The 22,710-nt window shown below is 45.0% G+C and overlaps 1 protein-coding gene across 3 annotated transcripts in view; it reads left to right on the top strand.

Annotated features, from left to right (window-relative positions):
- LOC311224760 (rho guanine nucleotide exchange factor 7-like) overlaps window positions 1-21,617 on the top strand; it is a 99,917-nt gene extending 78,300 nt beyond the window's left edge. The window contains exon 18 of one of the 3 annotated variants that reach the window (XM_084309864.1): window positions 20,545-21,617. In XM_084309864.1, the coding sequence (XP_084165990.1) occupies window positions 20,545-20,667 (123 nt within the window). In that variant the 3' untranslated portion in view covers window positions 20,668-21,617. Of the gene's footprint in view, window positions 1-16,306; window positions 16,939-20,544 lie in introns of those variants that run through there. The other 2 variants (XM_084309862.1, XM_084309863.1) reach the window with 2 other exon arrangements.
- Window positions 21,618-22,710: the final 1,093 nt, after the last annotated feature.

Genomic DNA, 22,710 nt, shown 5'->3' with positions numbered 1-22,710 from the left:
TATTGACATCTTTATCTTTAGCCTTTTATGAAATATTTTTGCCTCCTGCCTTGTGGATATTGCATATATCATATTGCGATTTTTATCAAATGTTAATATTTTTTTTTGATCCGCTTTTTCTCCTTATTTTCTATTTTTTTTCTCCCATCCCATTTCGTGTATCCAATGCTCCCCTCCCCCCTGTCTTGAACGTTGCTCGACTATGCCCCCCACTGGTCGGTTTGTAGAGAGGATAGAAGCCTTGCATCACGTGTCCCCTCCGCGTGTAGTCTTTTTCTCTGATTGGCCGAGCGCGGCTCCCCCTTAACACTTTGAGTGCCACGAGGTGGCGCCAGAGGTTAGCGCTTCAATGCCACCATCGGCACCAATGTTACGCTTAATATCGCCTAATCTATGTTTTAAATTATGTGTCTAATCTGCCCGTCGCTTATCAAAGAATCCTTTTCCAGTCAGTGCTGTCAAGGCAGATTGGTTTTTTATCGCTTCATTTCCGTTTGAGAGCATTTTGAAAAGCACCCGTTTTGAGGTAAAAAACAGTTCATTCTAGACCATTCTATGATAATCGTCTTTTACTGGAATATTCCAGAACGTTGATATTTGTCAGCCTATTTATGAATCGTTTTCAAATAAACGCTAGATGATCAATATTATACGTGCACGCAAGCACATTCGAGCCGCTCACGGATAATCGCCGTGTTCATTTCCTCTTGGACTTTTACAGTGAAACCGAAAGAGCCCATTTCACAAAACAGCTTATATCTTCATCAAAATTAGTCTGATTATCCTAACACTGATAACATAGATTCCTTACCTGACATCAAATGGTATCCAACTGGTATATTCCAATTCCTGATCACCATTCGAAAAAATCAATAAGTGTATGGATCCAACGTGTGTACAGTGCAGTACATGATTCCGCGGGTCTCAGAGGCTCCAGAATGAACTGTGATAACCCCGGCTGCATCAGTGGACTGGAAAATGTGGAGTACAGGATTTTTTTCCCCCATCCATTTTCATTGAGTCCATTCCAAAATCCCTTATGTCATCTGGGAGACGATAGGGGGCGCTTTTTTCCACATCTGATCGCCGGCGGCGCTCGGGTATACTAGGGTAGGCTTGCGTGATGCAATATGATTTCAAAATAAAAATAAAAATAATTCAGAGAAATCTCGTGAGTGGCTTTCAACATAACTATCGGAAACCCGAGATATCTCGTGAGTGGCAGTGAAAGTGTTAAGCTCCAGGAGAGAGGAGAGAGGCTGAAAACCTGCAGTTCTTGCCCGACTGATGGGAGCCGAATCCCGGATCCGATTTTTCTGATGAATACCCCCAAAACATGGAGGTCCCGAACGCATGGAAGTATTGATTGCGCCGTAACGAATCATTAAAAAAAATATACCGTTAACTGGAATATGTTGTGCCTTTACACATATGTTGGATTATGTAATTGGTTTGTCATGACAAACTAATAAAAAATCGCGATTTCCGTTCATTGTAAACAATGATGAATGTAGTCACTGTGTGTTGTTGTAGCCACCGGGTAAATCGCGATTTTTTTATTAGTTTGTCATGACAAACCAATTACATAATCCAACATATGTGTAAAGGCACAACATATTCCAGTTAACGGTATATTTTTTTAATGATTTGTTACGGCGCAATCAATACTTCCATGCGTTCGGGACCGCCATGTTTTGGGGGTATTCATCAGAAAAATCGGATCCGGGATTCGGCTCCCATCAGTCGGGCAAGAACTGCGGGTTTTCAGCCTCTCTCCTCTCTCCTGGAGCTTAAGGGGGAGCTTAGTATTCCTGCCTCTGAGGAGCGCGTCGCGGCTCATGCGCGCGCTCGGCCAATCGGAGCAATTCAGAGCAATGCGGAAGCGCATGTTGGTTGCCTAAAGTGTTCACGCAGCCTGGCTCTGTGCTCTGCCAGGGAATGTGTCCCAAAAAAATAAAAAAGTATAATCTAAACAAATCTAATAGAATTGTAATAATCTAAATGTGGTTACTTCACGTCATTCATTAGTGGATTCATTAGTGGATCTTCAATATAATTACACTATAAGGGAGGAGTGGGCATGGTTCTGCTAGAAGGGATTCTGATTTCAGTTCTCTGAGGTGTCATTCGGTATGCAGAGCACCTTTCCCATATGAGCTCAGCATCAAAAGCTAGAGCTATAAGCCATATTTTCAAATGAACCTCCGTTCTTTTGTCTGGAGGAGCGCCGTTTCATCCACCTGTGTCCTTCCAAGATAGTCATACAAGTGTAGCGCAAACATTCAAACATCCACTGTGACCTTGTACTTTCCTGTTGTGATGCCTGTGCACAAGCGTGCCCCTTTGAACCAGAGGTAAAAGATGCATTTGATCTAATCTTGACCCATATAACTCAGACACTCTTGGCTATATGTTCCTCCTCCTGCATCTCCAGCGGATGTGTTGGCAGAAGGCGCCGGAGGATTTGATCCACTCGAGAGGGATTTGAGCTCTGTCTATTGGTATTAAATATAAATCTCCTCGTGTCGCTGTTACATTATTATGTTTTGCCTGGGAGGCTCCCCGGCAGCGTGTAGTCTTAGGCAGAAATAGGCGTAACGCGATTGCCGCAGAGAGAAACGGCAGTGGCCAATCAGATCGCGGAACCCGAACGTGGAACTGCAAGTGTGTTGGTAAAAGACTGCACGCGTCCCCTCCGATACATGTGGAGGCAGCCTGTCACATCTTTTCGCCTGCCAGCGCGGACTCTCATTGGCGAGGAGTAACACGTGGGAGGCTCACACTACCCTCGCCACTTCCTGTCTCTGCTGTGCAGGCATCTCCCAACCGACCTGTCCACAACGTCCAATCCCCACCCATCGACTTCCACCCGCTGAGACGGGTCCTACTAATCACCCCAAAGTACCAGAAAATACCCTAAAGTACCCCAAAATACCCCAAAGTATACCCCAAAGTATACCCCAAAGTACAAGAAAATACCCCAAAATACCCCCAAAGTACCCCAAAGTATACCCCAAAATACCAGAAAATACCCCCAAAGTATACCCCAAAGTATACCCCAAAGTATACCCCAAAATACCCCAAAGTATACCCTAAAATACCCCAAAGTATACCCCAAAATACCCCAAAATACCCTAAAATACCCCAAAGTATACCCCAAAATACCAGAAAACACCAGAAAATACCCCAAAATACCCCAAAGTATACCCCAAAATACCCCAAAATCTCACACTACCCTCGCCACTTCCTGTCTCTGCTGTGCAGGCATCTCCCAACCGACCTGTAGGGGTCGCTGTCCACAACGTCCAATCCCCACCCATCGACTTCCACCCGCTGAGACGGGTCCTACTAATCACCCCAAAGTACCAGAAAATACCCCAAAATACCCCAAAGTATACCCCAAAGTATACCCCAAAATACCCCAAAGTACCCCAAAATACCATAAAATACCCCAAAGTACCAGAAAATACCCCAAAGTACCCTAAAATACCCCAAAGTATACCCCAAAATACCCCCAAAGTACCAGAAAATACCCCCAAAGTACCCTAAAATACCCCAAAATACCCCAAAGTACCAGAAAACACCAGAAAATACCCCAAAATACCCTAAAATACCCCAAAGTATACCCCAAAATACCCCAAAGTACCCCAAAATACCCTAAAATACCCCAAAGTATACAAAATACCAGAAAACACCAGAAAATACCCCAAAATACCCTAAAATACCCCCAAAGTACCCCAAAATACCCCAAAGTATACCCCAACATATCCCAAAATACCCCAAAGTGCCTGGAAATATACCACAAAGTACCACAAAATACCTAAAATGAAAAACTAAAATGTGCACATTTTGTGTAATAGTGTGCTAGTGTGTAATAGTGTAATAGACACTATTACACACTTACACACTATTATACTATTACACACTATTACACTAGCACACTAGCACACTATTACACTATTACACACTATTACACACTAGCACACTAGCACACTATTACACACTATTACACACTATTACACTATTAATAATAATAATAATAATAATAATAATAATAATAATAATAATAATAGATTGGATTTGTAATGCACTTTTTGTTCGCTGGAATCCCAAAGTGCTACACTACATGGTTAAAACAGTTAAAAAAATAGAAATAAAAGTTATTAGTAAAACAAATTAAATAAAATACAGAATAAAAATAAGTTGTGTTAACTATGTTAATTAAAAACATAGTATAAACAGACAGTGGGGCGACAGTGGCTCGGGAGGTAGAGCAGTCGTCTGGCAATCCGGAGGTTCCCGGTTTGATTCCCGCTCCTCCCGGGCAGCATGTCGATGTGTCCTTGAGCAAGACACTTAACCCCTAATTGCTCCCGATGAGTAGGTTGGCACCTTGCATGGTTGCCTCCGCCATCGGTGTGTGAGTGAATGTGAGTGAATGGGTAAAAATGTGAGTAACAAATTGTAAAGCGCTTTGGATAAAAGCAGCCATTTACAATTAAAGGCCTTTTTGAACAGATAGGTTTTCAGGCCTGCTTTAAAAGAGTCCAGGCTCTGTGGTGCCCTCAGCTGGATGGGGAGGCTGTTCCACAGGTGTGGTGCAGCCGTGCAGAAGGCTCGGTCACCCATGGTGCAGAGCCGGTGTTATGTACCATGAGCCTGATCAGTCATGTGTCACTGGGCATGCAGGTGAGGGCTACTAATTAGCTAATTGCTGCTGATTGGTTACCTGATGGGAGGTTAAAACCAACCTTTCAGACACACATGCAGTCTGTCTGTGGCTGGAGAATAGTGTGGTAGCAGAGACTTGTCACGTTCTCTCATTCTTTAGTTTGTTCCAGTAATTCCTTGTTAGAGTAGTATTTTGAGTTAAACACAGGTTTTGGTGTGGGTTTTGCACATAGGTTGCGTGCCTTTGAGCCAGGGTCGTAACAGTTGGGCGCTCGTCCGGGAGTGAATTTGGAAATACCCCTAGAATTTGTTGGTGTTTTTTTTTGTGTTTTGCATGGTGTGTCGTGGTGCTATGGTGTGGGTGGTGTTCGTTACATGTTGTGTAACGTGGGGGCTTGAGCCGTTCATCAAACAGGTGAGTATGCCCTTATTTGTTTGTAATTTGATGTGACTACTTAATGCTGTTAAAATATATAGTTTAGTGCACACCACATGTAGGTAGGGACATTATTTTCTGGTTGTTTGTTAGCTTCCTGTGCACCACATACTCCTGGGGCAGTCAGAGAAGTGATTAGTACCATCTACTTGTCTTGTACCATACCATGTACTTGACGGGTGGATGGTCAAATATGATCTTTGGCTGGTAGCAGGTGTGGTTGAAGAGGGTTAGGTCTACAGGGCATTAGTTTAAGGGTAGGTAGGATAGGGGGCCAGAAAACACAGGTAGTGTGGTAGGGCCTGATTTAGTGTTTTTTAGGGTAGACATGTGGTGGGCCGTTTTGACTGCAGTTTAGATGTAGAAGCGTAAGTAGTCATATCAGGTTAGAAGGGGCACCTGTTTGAATTTGTTTGTTGTATTTATTTTGTTTGTTTTGAGTGTTTGGATAGCCTACCTGTTAGCACCTGACCTCCTGCGCGTATGGCACATCTATTTATTTCAGGGTGGTTGTTTTTTTTATTTATTTTTGCAAATTAGAAAGGTGCGCTCAGTAGAGCACACATTTCCACCGCGTCTCCTTATGGTTATTAGTATTGGCATTAGCATTCTTTATGGTTCTTCAGTGGTTCTGTAGTGTCTTCAGTGGTTCTGTAGTGTGTCTTCAGTGGTCCTTTAGTGGTTCTTCGTGGTTCTTCAGTGGTTCTTTAGTGTTTCTTTAGTGGTTCTTTAGGTAGATTGTGTGTATGCTAGGGTGCTTTTGGCAGCTTTTTGGTGACTGCAGTAGGGATGGCTTCCATAAAGGATTTTGTTGATCACCCTTCTCATGATATGTTGGATAGGTTTTCCAAAGAACAGCTTGTAGAGCTTGCTGTGCACTACAAGGTAGAGCTTACTGCCAGTGAGAAACGTTTGAAACCAACTGCCTTGAGTGCTTTGAGGGTTTTACTCATTAGGGAGCAGGTGATTGTGGCGAGGGTGGAGGAGCCTCTTGTTTCTGACGTGTCTCCGCTAATATCTGGTGTGGCGGAGGGTGAGTGGAGGCTTAGAGAGTTAGAGTTTAAGGAAAGACAGCTACAGCACGAGCGTGAGGAGAGGAGAGAGGAGCGTGAGCTTAAGGAGAAACAAATGTTGCTGGAGCACGAGCGTGCGCAGAAGGAGCTTGAGTATAAGCATGCTGCCTTGCAGGCGGGTGCTCTGCATTCAGAGTCGCGTTTCGGTTTTGATGTAAGCAAAAACATTAGGATGGTGCCTCCTTTTTTTGAGAAAGATGTGGATAGGTATTTTCCCCTTTTTGAACGGGTGGCAACCCCGTTGAAGTGGCCTGATGCGGCCTGGACGCTGCTGCTGCAGTGTGTTCTTGTTTGTAAGGCGCAAGAAGCCTATACTGCTTTGTCCCTTGAACAAAGTGCTGACTATGAGCTGGTTAAAGCTTCCATATTGAGGGCTTATGAGTTAGTCCCCGAGGCCTATCGTCAGCGTTTTAGAGGTTATCGCAGGTCGGAGGGACAGTCGTATGTTGAATTTTGGAAAAGAGAAGGAGAACCTGTTTGACAGGTGGTGCACCTCTCAAAAAGCAGAGTCAAGAGAGCAGCTTAGACAGTTGATTCTCCTAGAGGAATTTAAAAGATGTGTTCCTGATACCGTTTCCACTCATCTAAACGACCATAGGGTATCGAAGATAGGCGACGCTGCTGTCTTCGCTGATGAGTTTGTGTTGACACACAAGTCCGTTTTTGCGGAGGACTACCGTGTTGAGTCCAAGGATAGGCGTCCTGTTCAGGGGGGCCGTTTCCCAAAACCTGTGTCTGCTGGTCAGTTAACTTCACCTCCTAGGCGGGGTGGTTCTGCTGGTGCATTCCCAGAAGGGATTATATGTTTCTACTGTAAAGAGCCTGGTCATATCGTTGCTGGGTGCCCGGTGCTTGAACAGAAAAATGTCAGAACGGTGGGTCTGGTAGAAACCATATGCAGAACACCTATGCCAACGTTAGGGGATGATGGGGAAAGTATCAAACGTGTGGACAAAGAGCTAGAGCTATACAAATTTGGAGAGATACCGGTGCTTTTCAGTCCCTCATTCTGGAGGGGATTTTGCCGTTTTTAGAAAAGTCTTCTTTGCATTCCGATGTCGTTGTTCGTGGCTTTGGAGGTGGATTTGTGGATGCACCTTTGCATGAGGTCACACTCAATTCTCCCTTAGTATCAGGCAATGTTGTTGTGGGGGTTCTCACATTCCCATAAGAGGGGTGTCCTTCATTCTAGGGAATGATTTGGCTGGTGACAAAGTGTTGGCTACTCCAGTTGTGACACGGGCAATGTCAAAGGACAAAAGTGATGTTGTTGATACTTCGACTTGGGACATTACACTTAGTGACACATTCTTTGTTGAAGTGAAAAGTGTACCTGTTGAGAATTTTGGAAAGCCCACTGTGGATGTACCTCGGCATAATGATTCTCTTGATTGTGCCTTTGTGTTAGGCCCGGTGGTGAAACCAGAGTTGACATGCGTGCCGGAGAGGCATGTGGCAGGAGATGATCTGGCAGCGCAGTGTTTCAAGGTCTTCCCAGCCTGTACGGTGGCTGAGGCCACGAACGAATTGGAGGATGAGTGTGGGAAGGATGCTATGAGAGATGCTGTTGATTCATGTGACACCGTTCTAGTTGAAGAGGCTACTAGCCCTGACTTAGGCTGCCAGCCTTCCCACAGTAGCTCTATTGTCCCTGATGTTTCACTTGTGGGCAGGGATGGTCCCAGTATGTCAGTTGATGATTCTGACATTGATTCACGTGTCCACACTGATTCTCTGCCATGCACTAGGTGTGATAGTCAACCTAGTTACCTGTGTCCTGTGGAGCAGGAGCCGCCTTCGCGACCTGGTCTGTTGAGTGGCAGCCATTTTGATCAGGACAATGTTATTTTGTGCGACGCCATTTTAGATGGTGTTCCGGACGCTTTTGTGACTGATGTATTGCCATGTTCCAGGGACGGTGGGGCTGTACCTGAGGCGGTACATCCTAATGTTCACGGTTTGCAGTATCCTGAACTGCCAGTGCCAGGTGGGATGGATATGGGCGCGGTGGTGGTATCAGAGATCTATGGTTTTTGTTTTTCTGTGTTCTGTCCTGTTGAGCGCAGTGAGCTTAGTTCTCAGATTGATTTTGGTTTGCAGTCTATTTTTGACAGGTCGGTATCGGTGGAGGGGCCTGTTGAAATGGAGCTCATATATGATAAGGTCTTGGTTTGTCGACGGGGTCCTAAGTCTTACGCCTCAGGGGAGGAGGCGCCTGCCCCACTCCAGCCATATACCGCAGTGGCGGAACCTTTTGTGAGGTCTAGCTTGCCCGTCGTGTTCGACAGGGGCCGGCCCGTTATCGCTGTAGTGGTAGTGGCCCTGGCAACTAATGGGTCACAGTTTTTTTTGTTTATGGGTTTGGTGTGTGGTGGTTGCCTCTTGGGCAACCAGTTTGGTGGCGGATGTGTTATGTACCATGAGCCTGATCAGTCCTGTGTCACTGGGCATGCAGGTGAGGGCTACTAATTAGCTAATTGCTGCTGATTGGTTACCTGCTGGGAGGTTAAAACCAGCCTTTCAGACACACATGCAGTCTGTCTGTGGCTGGAGAATAGTGTGGAAGCAGAGACTTGTCACGTTCTCTCATTCTTTATTCTTTAGTTTGTTCCAGTAATTCCTTGTTAGAGTAGTATTTTGAGTTAAACACGGGTTTTGGTGTGGGTTTTGCACATAGGTTGCGTGCCTTTGAGCCAGGGTCGTAACAGCCGGGTATTGGGGACCTGAAGGAGCAGGCTACCTGCGGATTTGAGGGTGCGGGAGAAGGATTGTGGAGTGATGAGTTCCTGAAGGTAGAGGGGTGCGTGTCCGTTTATGCAGTTATGGGTGATCGTCAGGATTTTGTAGTTGATCCGGGATGAGACGGGGAGCCAATGTAGTGAGTGGAGGATGGGGGTTATGTGATCGTGTTTACGGACTCTCATCAGGATCCTGGCAGGATCCTATTACACACTATTACACTATTACACAAAATGTGCACATTTTAGTTTTTCATTTTAGGAATTTTGTGGTACTTTGTGGTATATTTCCAGGCACTTTGCATGGTATTTTGGGGTATTTTCGGGTACTTTGGGGGTATTTTCTGGTATTTTGGGGTATACTTTGGGGTATACTATTTTGGGGTATACTTTGGGGTATTTTGGGGTACTTTTGGGTATTTTGGGTTATACTTTGGGGTATTTTAGGGTACTTTGGGGTACTTTGGGGTATTTTCTGGTACTTTGGGGTATACTTTGGGGTATTTTAGGGTATTTTGGGGTATTTTCTGGTACTTTGGGGTAGGGCTGGGCGATATGGCCAAAAACTTTATCGCAATAAAATTATAAAATTATTTTCATATAACTATATCGATAATTATCGTCGATATAATGTCTGTCAAGTTTAATTAACTTCTTATGCCCGGCGCCGATGGACGGGCTATTAATAGACTTGTTTTGCTGCTGCGAATGTCTCGAGTTGATGTCGTCATCAGTCCGCGCACGTTAGCAGTTAATCAGAGCAAGCGGTGTATCCCATGACAATGTACTAAATATGACCCTAAAATACTCTGTTCCGCCCCAATACATTGCAACGACGTCCACCGCATACCACACACTACTCTAACCGTGGCCTCAGAATTCACGCCACACACCCACTCGGCACGTAAACTATAAAATAGCGCTGTGCAAGCTAATTATCCTAGCCAGCCTTGTTTACAATGTACTAAATATCACCTAAAATACTCTGTTCCGCCCCAATACATTGCAACGACGTCCACCGTATACCCCACACTACTATAACGTGGCCTCAGAATTCACGCCACACACCCACTCGGCACGTAAACTATAAAATAGCGCCGTGCAAGCTAATTATCCTAGCCAGCCTTGTTTACAATGTACTAAATATCACCATAAAATACTCTGTTCCGCCCCAATACATTGCAACGACGTCCACCGTATACCCCACACTACTATAACCGTGGCCTCAGAATTCACGCCACACACCCACTCGGCACGTAAACTATAAAATAGCGCTGTGCAAGCTAATTATCCTAGCCAGCCTTGTTTACTACTTGAGTCCTACCTCTCTACCCAGAGGTGCAGCGCGGGTCTCCTTCCGCTGTCGGCCATCTCCTTCACTGATTGGTTGTTAGTACTTGGAAAATCGATATATCGAAACTTTGCGACCACGTTTCATGTTTATTTCGAGGAAATAATTTATCGCGATATCGTTATCGTTTTATCGCCCAGCCCTACTTTGGGGTATACTTTGGGGTATTTTCTGGTATTTTCTGGTACTTTGGGGTATACTTTGGGGTATTTTAGGGTATTTTGGGGTACTTTGGGGTATTTTCTGGTACTTTGGGGTATACTTTGGGGTATTTTAGGGTATTTTGGGGTATTTTCTGGTACTTTGGGGTATACTTTAGGGTATTTTAGGGTATTTTGGGGTACTTTGGGGTATTTTCTGGTACTTTGGGGTAGGGCTGGGCGATATGGCCAAAAACGTTATTGCGATATCGATAATTATCGTCGATATAATGTCTGTCAAGTTTAATTAACTTCTTATGCCCGGCGCCGATGGACGGGCTATTAATAGACTTGTTTTGCTGCTGCGAATGTCTCGAGTTGATGTCGTCATCAGTCCGCACACGTTAGGTATTTTAGGGTATTTTGGGGTATTTTAGGGTACTTTGGGGTATTTTGGGGTATTTTCTGGTACTTTGGGGTATTTTAGGGTATTTTCTGGTACTTTGGGGTATACTTTGGGGTACTTTGGGGTATTTTCTGGTACTTTGGGGTATACATTGGGGTATTATGGGGTATACTTTGGGGTATTTTAGGGTATTTTGGGGTACTTTGGGGTATTTTCTGGTACTTTGGGGTATACTTTGGGGTATTTTAGGGTATTTTGGGGTATTTGCTGGTACTTTGGGGTATACTTTGGGGTACTTTGGGGTATTTTCTGGTACTTTGGGGTATTTTAGGGTACTTTGGGGTATTTTCTGGTACTTTGGGGTATTTTGGGGTACTTTGGGGTATACTTTGGGGTATTTTGGGGTATACTTTGGGGTACTTTGGGGGTATTTTGGGGTATTTTCTGGTACTTTGGGGTACTTTGGGGTATTTTCTGGTACTTTGGGGTATACTTTGGGGGTATTTTAGGGTATTTTGGGGTATTTTCTGGTATTTTTTGGTACTTTGGGGTATACTTTGGGGTATTTTGGGGTATTTTAGGGTACTTTGGGGTATTTTCTGGTATTTTGGGGTATTTTCTGGTACTTTGGGGTATACATTGGGGTGTTTTGGGGTATACTTTGGGGTATACTTTGGGGTATTTTGGGGTATACCTTGGGGTATTTTGGGGTACTTTGGGGTATTTCCTGGTATTTTGGGGTATACTTTGTGGTATTTTGGGGTACTTTAGGGTATTTTGGGGTGATTAGTAGGACCCGCTGACTCTGCCAAATGAGCCAGTATGACGGCCGGCCCAAGCCGAAGGCAATGCTGAGACTGGGATTCGATACCGGAGTCTCTTGCATTGGTGACTAGTCCAATCTCCGCTACGCCACCCAGCCGCCTTTATCAAATGTTATTGAATTGTTCAACCCTAGTGTATAGAGAGCTAAATGTAAAAAATTTACTCTCCTATGTTTTTAAACTAGGGTAGTTGCTTCCCCCTGTTCCATGTAAGTGTTACAAAACCCCTCTAGCTGAAAGGAAATGGAGAGGTTTGAATAGTTCAGACATTCACACTCTACCGCTTTTCTATTGTGTAGAAGCTATGTGGGTGTTGAGTTTCAATACTGCACTTTGCTTAGAAAAAAACAAGTTCTAGATTATTGCTGAAGCTGCACTGTGGGATTCTGGGAGAGAAACTACAATTATTACCTACAAATGCTTGGATTATTTTTTCTAATTTCGACAAAAAAAAAACATTGGACTTAGAATATGCTTCTTGGTATGGCTGGTATACGGAATATGAAGGTATACGGTCATGGGTCCCATGCAAAGGTATGGATTTTTACTATACCGTCACCCACGATATATACACGTTGTAAAAAATAAACATATTATATATTTTGAAGTTGATTCCAAATTTTTCCTTGCAGCAGTATAAAAAAATATATAGATATTATTATAATTTTTTATAAAATAAGTTATAACGCTATGACAATTGCAGTAAAAGATGATGACATAAATAATGTCTTATCACATTGTAATTTGTACTGAAAAACGAAATACTGTCATATACATTTATACCGTCAACTAAGAAAAATATTGTGATATATTTGAGCCATATCGCCCAGCCCTACTAGCCTGGAAGCTTTCTACTTTTGCAATACAGACAGACTGGCCTTCCTCATATTCACACCGATTTCCAGACATTGCAATGCAATCAGAGCCAATCAGGAACTGCGTTCCAATGGCTGTTCTGTCCCCCAGTAGAACGCAGCCCCTGATTGGTTCCCGTAGTGGGGTGGCCAACCCGCGGCTCGCGAGCCACATGCGGCTCTTTGCCTGCCAATGTGTGGCTCCTCCCTCCATTACATTTTTTTAAATAATTATTATAATATATTTAAAAAAAATTCATTCATTCCATAAGACGTAGAATAAACAATAAACATTTACAGACTTTTTTTTAAACTGTTCATTAGCATGTTCTTGGTGTCTGATTCTAGGGACATCTATGGATCTCAGGGAATGTATTCCCAGTGTCAGAAATATTGTGTATGTTACTAGTGAAGGATTTGGGGTGCTTTTTCAATGTATGTGATGTATAGATTGGGGGGAGATGATCACAGCTAAAACGGTGAGATCGAAATGTGCATGGAAGACGGTGATAGAAGAAGCGGTTCAGAGGCAGTAGCCAGCAGAATGTTTAGCAGCCAGCCGAATGTTTTGCATTCCTTGTAAGAACAAACTGATAGCGAGTGTCTCCCAGAGCGAGGGAGAGCGGTGACATCTTTAATGAAACAGTAGAGAAACGTTTTGAAGTGTGTGTAAAGGTTAAACGCGGTTGTCATGACAGCGCGTCGCCCTGACAACCAGAAGAGGGGCGGGGCTATCGTTTCTACGACGAAGATCTATAAGTAGAACGGTGTTTCCGGGTGTAAGGCAGACTAGAAATCTGGGAGACCAAGAGCGAGTAGGACTGAGATCACACAGAAGACACTCTCCTCTCATCACAGAGAGGAGGGGGGGGGGGGGGAGAATGCCGCATCATCATTAGCTTCGGCTAACGCGAGGAGGGTTAGGCTAAAGACCAGGCCTGAACACTATTGGACTGAATAACAAAAGGACGATAGACGAACACACCGAAAGATCATTAGAATAGACTCTTCAAGGACAATACAATCTGTTAACATCTGAGCTGAGGTTTCTGTTTATCAAATAAAACCACGCTTTTCCTTGTAAGGTATTTCACGTTGTCGAAGTGTCGAATTCTTACGGAGGTGGAGAATTATTATGGTTTGCGGATGGTACTAACAGGGAGAGATAAGGATCTTATCAGCCAGTTGTCGGAGACGTCAGGACCATTAAAATGACACAACGCAGAGGAATTGGATGGAGAGCCAAACAGACGAAGACGTGATACTGGCCAGTTTGATCAGGATCTAACAGTTGGTGCCGTGACCCGGATTTGCAAGAGATTAAAACAACGGGAACAGTTGTTGCCGATGACAGCCGGATTTGCAAGAGATAAATACAACGGGAACAGTTGGTTGCCGATGATGACAGCCGGATTTGCAAGAGATAAGAACAACGGATAAAGGCTTTTTCAATAATGGGGCGACAGTGGACAACAGTCATCGTGTGTGGGAGAATCATGATCGAAGCAAGGCCGGCCAGCCCTGGGAGAGAGCGGCGAGTCGAGCGGTCATGAGGCGGACCAGCGCTGTAGGAGAAACGGCGCTTAGGAGAAAGATGTGAGTTCACTGTGCACACGTGGTTGTTTTGATCTTTTAAGCCAAATAAAAACGAACGGATAGTGCATCCGTAAACGTAAACATATTTAGTTTGACACAGAGAGAATGCCAGCTGTAATAGTGTGTTTGAATAACAGCAGAGCGGCACAGTTTTGTTTTGAAAATCGAAGGCGTTATCTGAAAGGGAACCAAAACAGTCATAGATGACGAAAGAAAGCAAAATAGGGCAGAAGGAGCCATAATGAGAGAGATGAGGAGAGGGGGGGGTGCTGAACCAGACTGAAATCTGTTATGGCGGGATTGTTATGACAAGACTGTCGCCTGAGACGGCCCACCTTAAACTGGTCGCTGTGGTCTCAAGACGGCCGGAATTTGTTTTGACGGGAGGAAAGTCGGTCGGGAATTTACCTTAAATTGTGTATTATGTCCGATAAGCAAGAGTTTAGTCCGGGAGAAGCGTCCCCTGATAGGAAAGAGAGGAAAAACAGCGGCGTTTTTAGGCCTTGGAAGGAAGGGCAGCGTTTGTTTGTTTGTTTGAGAGAGTAGCCATTATGAGCGAGACAAGATGGCCGCAAAAGGGGCCACGAGGAGGATGTTACAAGATGGCCGTGAGCCACGAGGAGATAACAGATAAGAACCAGGAAGTGACACGTCAACTAAACCACCTTAGAGGAGGAGTAGGTCGCCACCTAGTGGCGGAGAGGGGGTAGTGCTGGGGAGTTTTCATTACCCATAGGGGAATATTTAGATATAGGCCTGTATTACCATCTAGTGGCGGAGTGGGGGAGTGATTCAATAGTGAATCTAATGAGCACAGAGAGTGGATTATTATTATAATAATAATATTAGATATAGAGTTTAATTATACAATGGATTAAATAAGAATTGCACAGAAAGATGGTGCAGTTATTTGAATGGGTTAATTATGGATTAAATAAGAATTGCACAGAAAGATGGTGCAGTTATTTGAATGGTTTTAATTATGGAATAAAGAGGGAGTTTGAATTCCAGTGGGGCCTTCTCACACCTGATAGATAGGCAGGGTCTTCAGAAGACACGTCACCAGAAGAACTGGCGCGCGCTGGGGGTCAAACTGGGATGAAGAGTTGCGCGGAGTGGGTATCGGAAGCTGCAAGTGTCACGCCGGAAGACAACAAACAGGGAACCGCCCTGTAAGATGGATAATAGGTGTGGAGAAGGTGGTAGACTAATAGCAAAACAAGGGAAGTCGAATGTACAGACGACTGCCTGTGTTGTGTTTCTGCTTTCAGCGGGGGGAGACACCGACAGCGGTGGAGACGACCAGGAGACAGACTGGAGGAGGAGGAAGCCGCAGGGGCCAGGCACCGCAGCCTGGTACACAGATCATCCACGACGAGAGAGAGGAGTTGGCGGCGGTGGAGGAGCAGATGTGGAGAGGACAGCCAGAGACACTGAGCAGTAGCAGACCAGGGGAGACATTTTTGCCTAGGGGACCGCCCTGGGAGGGGGACCAGCTCAGGAAAGGAGCCGTCACTGAAAGGGGCCCTTGCCCTAGGAGACGGGACCGGCCCAAGATGGGAGGTGTACTGTAAGAGGGAAGGGAGCGCTCTGATTTGGACGTGGGGTGTACCTAATAGGGGGGCCGAAGGGTTTAGGTGTGTCGTCTGAAAAGTTGCAATCTGTGTTTTTCTCTGTCTCTCTCTCTCTCCTGCCTGACCGTTGTTTATCCTTTCTGGTTTGGGTGTGATGCGGGTAATGGAACAGCAGACGGCGGGGCCCTCATTGTTATGAGTATTTTTGTGTATAATTAATTGAAAAACCAAGTAGTCTGTTGATTCTGAAGGTTGATTAAGAATCAAAGGGGGGAATGAAGGATTTGGGGTGCTTTTTCAATGTATGTGATGTATAGATTGGGGGGAGATGATCACAGCTAAAACGGTGAGATCGAAATGTGCATGGAAGACGGTGATAGAAGAAGCGGTTCAGAGGCAGTAGCCAGCAGAATGTTTAGCAGCCAGCCGAATGTTTTTTAATAATAATAATATAATAATAATGCAGGACCTGTTGCAGAGGTCTTTATTCGGCATGCAACGACACTCAATGTTTTTTAGCGGTACACACAGCGGTTAGTTTTTAGCACACACACCGGAACACACACTCATGCATTGTCTCTTTAGAATCGCCGATGCGATTCGTCTCTGCGATTAACCCATCCCGTCGTCCTTCCCCCCCAAGGGCAGCCGGGAGCAGACAGGCGTCAACGTGAGCCGCGCCAGGGGACCAATCCAAGTGCTCCTGTCCGTCTTCGTCAAGGACGCCACAGCGTTAGCGATCTGTTGTTGTGCATGTTTTTCCATTGGGTTTATCTTATCGGGGGGGGAAACCCTTGCGAGCACGGGGAGAACATGCAAACTCCACACAGAAAGGCCTGGGAGATACCCCACCTGGGTACCTGGCATCATGGAAACCTGGTCCCCAAGCGGGAATCGAACCCTGGACCTTCTTGCTGTGAGGCGACAGTGTTAACCACTACACCACCGTGCCGCCGTTTTGCATTCCTTGTAAGAACAAACTGATAGCGAGTGTCTCCCAGAGCGAGGGAGAGCGGTGACATCTTTAATGAAACAGTAGAGAAACGTTTTGAAGTGTGTGTAAAGGTTAAACGCGGTTGTCATGACAGCCCGTCGCCCTGACAACCAGACGAGGGGCGGGGCTATCGTTTCTACGACGAAGATCTATAAGTCGAACGGTGTTTCCGGGTGTAAGGCAGACTAGAAATCTGGGAGACCAAGAGCGAGTAGGACTGAGATCACACAGAAGACACTCTCTCCTCTCATCACAGAGAGGAGGGGGGGGGGGGGGAGAATGCCACATCATCATTAGCTTCGGCTAACGCGAGGAGGGTTAGGCTAAAGACCAGGCCTGAACACTATTGGACTGAATAACAAAAGGACGATAGACGAACACACCGAAAGATCATTAGAATAGACTCTTCAAGGACAATACAATCTGTTAACATCTGAGCTGAGGTTTCTGTTTATCAAATAAAACCACGCTTTTCCTTGTAAGGTATTTCACGTTGTCGAAGTGTCGAATTCTTACGGCGGTGGAGAATTATTATGGTTTGCGGATGGTACTAACGGGGAGAGATAAGGATTTTATCAGCCAGTTGTCGGAGACGTCAGGACCATTAAAATGACACAACGCAGAGGAATTGGATGGAGAGCCAAACAGACGAAGACGTGATACTGGCCAGTTTGATCAGGATCTAACACTAGGCTTGAGTAAATTGTAATGAACCAAAGGAGAATCAATTCCATTATATATACATATTTTTTTTAATCTTTGACTGAATAACACCATGCAAAAATGTATCAGACCTGAAAAATCTAAGCAAATTAATAAAGGAAAGATGATTAAACAGAAGGTTTTGTAGATACAGTACTGAATTCTGCCATCCGGACACATGCAATTTGAAATATGATTATAGAATATCAGGCCTATAAATTACCTTATTATGGCCAAGTCGCACATCTATGGATCGGGCCAAATCTCCCCTCTCCAATGGCAGAATTCAATCTGGATTTAGTATCACCAGGCGTGATTCACAAGTACAGTTACTTTTTTATAATGTACATTTCTCAAATGTTTCATCAGATTGCAATGCCGTTTTTTGCTAGACGTTCACAGAAAGGTAGAGAAACAAACTGTGTTCTGTATTATGGCAATAACGTTCAGGTTTGTGGGAGATAATCCCGAAAAATAAGAGAAATAAAAAAAGTTAATCCAGAAGTCAGATGTTTGACAGGGGCTGGCGTGAGCTGGGTAGGGTCGTTTTTGGAAATTCTAAAGTTCATCAAAAGCCCTGGGTCTCTTCCTTCAAAAGACTACACTCACTTTTGGCGGTGCCACTTCCTCCCGTCAATATGCGCTGGTTTCCAACTCAATGCCCTGAGATTTCTATAATCATATATTTCACTAATAACAGTTACAATCATTGGTAAACAAACGTAATGCTGAAAATATATACACTTTGACTGCTGTTTTGACAGGGTTAGTGTCTTTACTCTTGGCTACATTTGAAAAGAAAACGCAACATTAATTCATACATTCTGTAGAGATGGATTTATGGCCTGATGTCATTTGCGGTCCAGTACCGGACCGATCGGGCTTAAGAGGTTAACCCTGTGAGGCCCAAATAAAAAAGACATTAATAATAATAATAACTTTATTTTATATAGCGCCTTTCAAGGGGGGGGAATAACAAAGTAACAGACAGTGGACAGACACAACATATACATATATATAAAGTGAGAGATTAGGGGTTAAAGGCCAAGTTGAAGAGGTGGGTTTTGAGTTGTTTTTTCAGAGTTGGGGCGGTGCAGAGTTCTGCAGGGAGGGAGTTCCAGAGGGTGGGAGCTGCCACACTAAAAGCTCTGTCCCCGAAGGTCCGCAGTCTGGTTCGGGGGATGGAGAGCTGACCAGTGTCCGTTGATCGTAGGGACCGTGACTGAGTGTAGGGGTGGAGGAGGTCAGTGAGGTACTGAGGTGCCAGAGCGTGAAGGGATTTGTAGGTGAGCAGGAGGGTTTTGTAGGTGAAGCGGGATTTGATGGGGAGCCAGTGGAGGTGGATGAGGGTAGGGGTGATGTGCTGCCAGGGTTTGGTGCGGGTTAGAACCCTGGCAGCTGAATTTTGAACATACTGGAGCCTGTCCAGGGTTTTGCTTGGGACCCCGGACAGGACCCCGTTGCAGTAGTCCAGGCGGGAGGTTACAAAGGCATGGATGAGGGTCTCAGCTGTGGAGTCTGAAAGTGATGGTCGGAGTCTGGATATGTTTCTGAGGTGGAAGAAGGCGGATTTGGTGACGGAACTGACATGGGCTTGGTAGGAAAGGGTGGAGTCCAGGATAACGCCCAGGTTGCGGACCTTTGGGGATGGGCAGATGGAGCAGCCGTCTATGTTGAGGGTGAGATCCCCAACCTTCCGGAGCAGGGCCAGAGGGTGGGACCTATAAACACATGAAGGGTGCCGTGACTGAAATAAAGGTTGAGAAACGCTGGTATATGGTGTGGCTCTTTGTGGTACCACAGTAATTTTTGTGGCTCTTAGTCTCTGACTGGTTGGCCACCCCTGCAGGCGTAGTTGATCACATGAAATACAAGCCGCTGCTGGCAAAATGGTAATGGCGTCTCTCGAAGCAAAGAGCGTTAACGCTAACTAGGGGTGCACCGATGTATCGGTCGGGTATCTGTATCGGCCGATGAGTTTTACCCATTCTGCAATCTGTTAATAAAGTTTTCAATCAGACACATGTATAGAAAGGCTTTGTTTTATTATAACAATCGTTGCAGTAAAATCATTATGCTTCGTTTAAGTCATCCTGCGGAGCTAAAAGCTAAACGTTGGCGCGCCGCCATTGTTGTTGTTCTAGAAAACCTCTCTCGTCAAAATCAATGGCGGACAAAAGCGGAAGTAAAAAATGTATACGCGCTTGCCGATTGGTGGTAACAGCAGAGGCGGGTGCAAGCGGTGTGTGACGTAATTGGCAGAATCGACTGTCAATCAAAATTTCATTGGTTGAGACTCTGGTTGAGACAATAGTATCCAGCTGCAGCCCAGCCGGTAGACAATAGTATCCAGCTGCAGCCCAGCCGGTAGACCATACTGGGAGAACTAGTATCTAGCTGCAGTGCTATTTCTTGATGTTTCCTTTTTTTAAGTAAGTAAAGAGGAGAAGTAATATCGGTGAGCACAATTTGTAACACAAATATACAGTAGTTTCATAAAAAAATACAAAAAAAATACAAAAAAAGAAAATTCAATAAAAAAAATATTTTTTGCCACAAATATCGGTATCGGCCGATTGTGTTAGTTGAACAATCGGTATCGGTGGCAAATTTTCATATCGGTGCATCCCTAACGCTAACGTAACCATAACATAAGCACAGTTATAGCACAAAACAGACTCAATAACGGCAATTCAACAAGAACACCAGGATGCACTGGTGGACTTTCTCTGCGGAAAAGATGTTTCCGCCGTTCTTCCGACTGGACTACACTTGTTAATGCTGATTGGCTGAAAGAGTTTGTCTGTCAAGGGAAGTACTCCCGCCCACTGAAATGGGTCTAGGTGGCTCGAAGTCCAGGCCCAGTTTGCGGTAGCAAATAAGTCTTGTCTTCCAGGCTACAGCCCTACTTCTTGGTATGGTAAATATTGCGGCAGGTTAGGAACAACCACAGCCAATCAGATCATTTCTAGCTTCAATGTTCGAAACGATTCCCCTTTTCCTCCATCACTAAGGATGCGGTATATCCTACTATATTATGACTTTTCAGAGGTACATTATTTCCACCACAAAACTGTACTGTGCAGCTTTAATTGAGCATTTCCTTTGATTTGAGTAGTAGGATGTTTTTTTATTTATTTGTTGTTTCTTTATACCTTTAATGACGTGATTGTGTTCCACACCAGGACAACAAGAAGATGAAGAGGTCTTTAGAGGAAGAGCAGAGAGCGAGGAAAGACCTGGAGAAGGTCGTGAGGAGGGTGTTGAAGACCATGAACGATCCAACATGGGACGAGACTAACCTGTGAGGCTCCTGGGCCTGATGTAGAAGCTGTGTGTGTGTGTGTGTTAAGAGAGAGAGAGAATTGGAGAAGGTGTATTTTGCTTGCATGTGGATTTGAGAGCTTCTGTACGATAAGATGTGTGCGTGTTTCACTTGTGAATTAAGAAGCTCTGTGTGCATGTGTTTATGTGTGTGTGTGTGTGTTAGAGAGAGAGAGAGAGAATTACAGAAAGTGTATTTTGCTTGCATGTGGATGTGAGAGCTTCTGTACGATAAGATGTGTCTGTGTTTCACTTGTGAATTAAGAAGCTCTGTGTGCATGTGTGTGTGTGTGCGTGCTCGCTGAGAGGAGGCCTCTGGGTGTTGAAGTCTCTTGAGCCTCCAGCGCCGCCCAGAGAAAGACAGAGCGGAGCAACAAGCGGGGAGTCGGTACTGCAGTGGTACCGAGCCATCCATTCCACAATAACATTCCACCAGAACACCACCCCACCCTCCTGCCTCCGACCACATACACACGGGCTCAGGATATGGGGTCCTTCGTCTGGCCCGACACCTCCCTCCATCTCTCTGGCCTCCGCCACGTCTATAAGGGTTCAGGACGGCCAGGAGACCCCTGGAGAGAGAGCTAATCTCCCCCTGTTTACAAATCAAGTAATTAATAAGCAATGCGTCCACTCGCGGTACAGGGTCATAAACGCCTCAGACAAGCCTGAAACGGCATCCTCCTCATTTCACAACCTCATTGTGTTACATTATTTAAGTTCGTTCTTTTTTTTCTTTTTTTTTTATCGATTTAGTTTTGGGGCTCTTTCCCTGAACCAAGCTCAGCCGAGTGAGTGCCAGGGAAACTGCCCTTGTGTTTTATCCAACTATGTTTGTCGTATTGGTTGTCCTCTGTAAGGCTTGACCACTTGCGGTTTGATTTTTATTTTCTATTCTTAATGGGTTGTCCTAAGGGAGTTGTACAGATAATGAAGTTGTACTGTATGATGTAAATACTGCTGAGAGATGAGCCTTTGCCCTTTGGGGAAAATAAAGGTGTTTTTAGAAGAATGACTCATTGGTTGTGTAGCTGCTGAAAGAGTCCATTATACCCATTACAATTACATAGAAACAAACCACACACACAGTGGTGGAAAGTACTTCTACTCGTTTGAAAGATGTCTGAAGTTTCTGATACAATAAAGAAACCTCACTTTTAGTGCTAATGAAATAGAGCAGGGGTTCTCAACATTTTTCATAGCGCGACCCCATTTTATTTAGGATTCTTTTTGGGGACCCCACACTTAACTCATTCAGCGCCAGGGATTAGCCTTGTATAATAATAATAATGCAGGACCTCTTTAGGGGGTCTTTAATCGGCATGCAACGAACTGGACATGCAATTGGAGCGGCACACACGGGATACACACACACACACATGCATTGTCTTTTTCTCAGTCGCCGATGCGATAGAGTCTCTGCGCCTAACCCATCCCGTCGTCCTTCCCCCCCCCATGGGCAGCCGGGAGCAGATAGGGCGTCAACGTGAGCCGCGCCCCGGGGACCAATCCGAGTGCTCCTGTCCGTCTTCGTCAAGGACGCCACAGCGTTGGCGATCTGTTGTTGTGCATGTTTTTCCATTGGGTTTATCTTATCGGGGGGGGGGGGGGGGGACCCTTGCGAGCACGGGGAGAACATGCAAACTCCACACAGAAAGGCCTGGGAGATCACCCACCTGGGTACCTGACATCATGGAAACCTGGTCCCCAAGCGGGAATCGAACCCTGGACCTTCTTGCTGTGAGGCGACAGTGTTAACCACTACGCCACCGTGCCGCCATTGTCCCGGTCTAGCTATGCCACGCTTTAAAGATAGGGGTGCGTCACCTTGTTTGTAGAGCTATATCTATATTCTATATTATAGCTATGGAGACAATGTATACGTTTGTGCGTTATCCCGTGGTGAATATTGTATAGTTTAGGAGTAATCCGGGATCATTCCCCGAAAAGCTGAGTTTTTTATTTTATTTATCCAGGCAACCAATTAAGAACATTCTTATATACAAAAGCAGCCTGTCCAAAAAGCA

Source organism: Notolepis coatsorum (genome assembly GCF_963971535.1).
Source record: "Notolepis coatsorum genome assembly, chromosome: 3".
Classification (NCBI taxonomy): domain Eukaryota; kingdom Metazoa; phylum Chordata; class Actinopteri; order Aulopiformes; family Paralepididae; genus Notolepis; species Notolepis coatsorum.
This window is presented reverse-complemented; position numbering and strand designations above follow the sequence as displayed.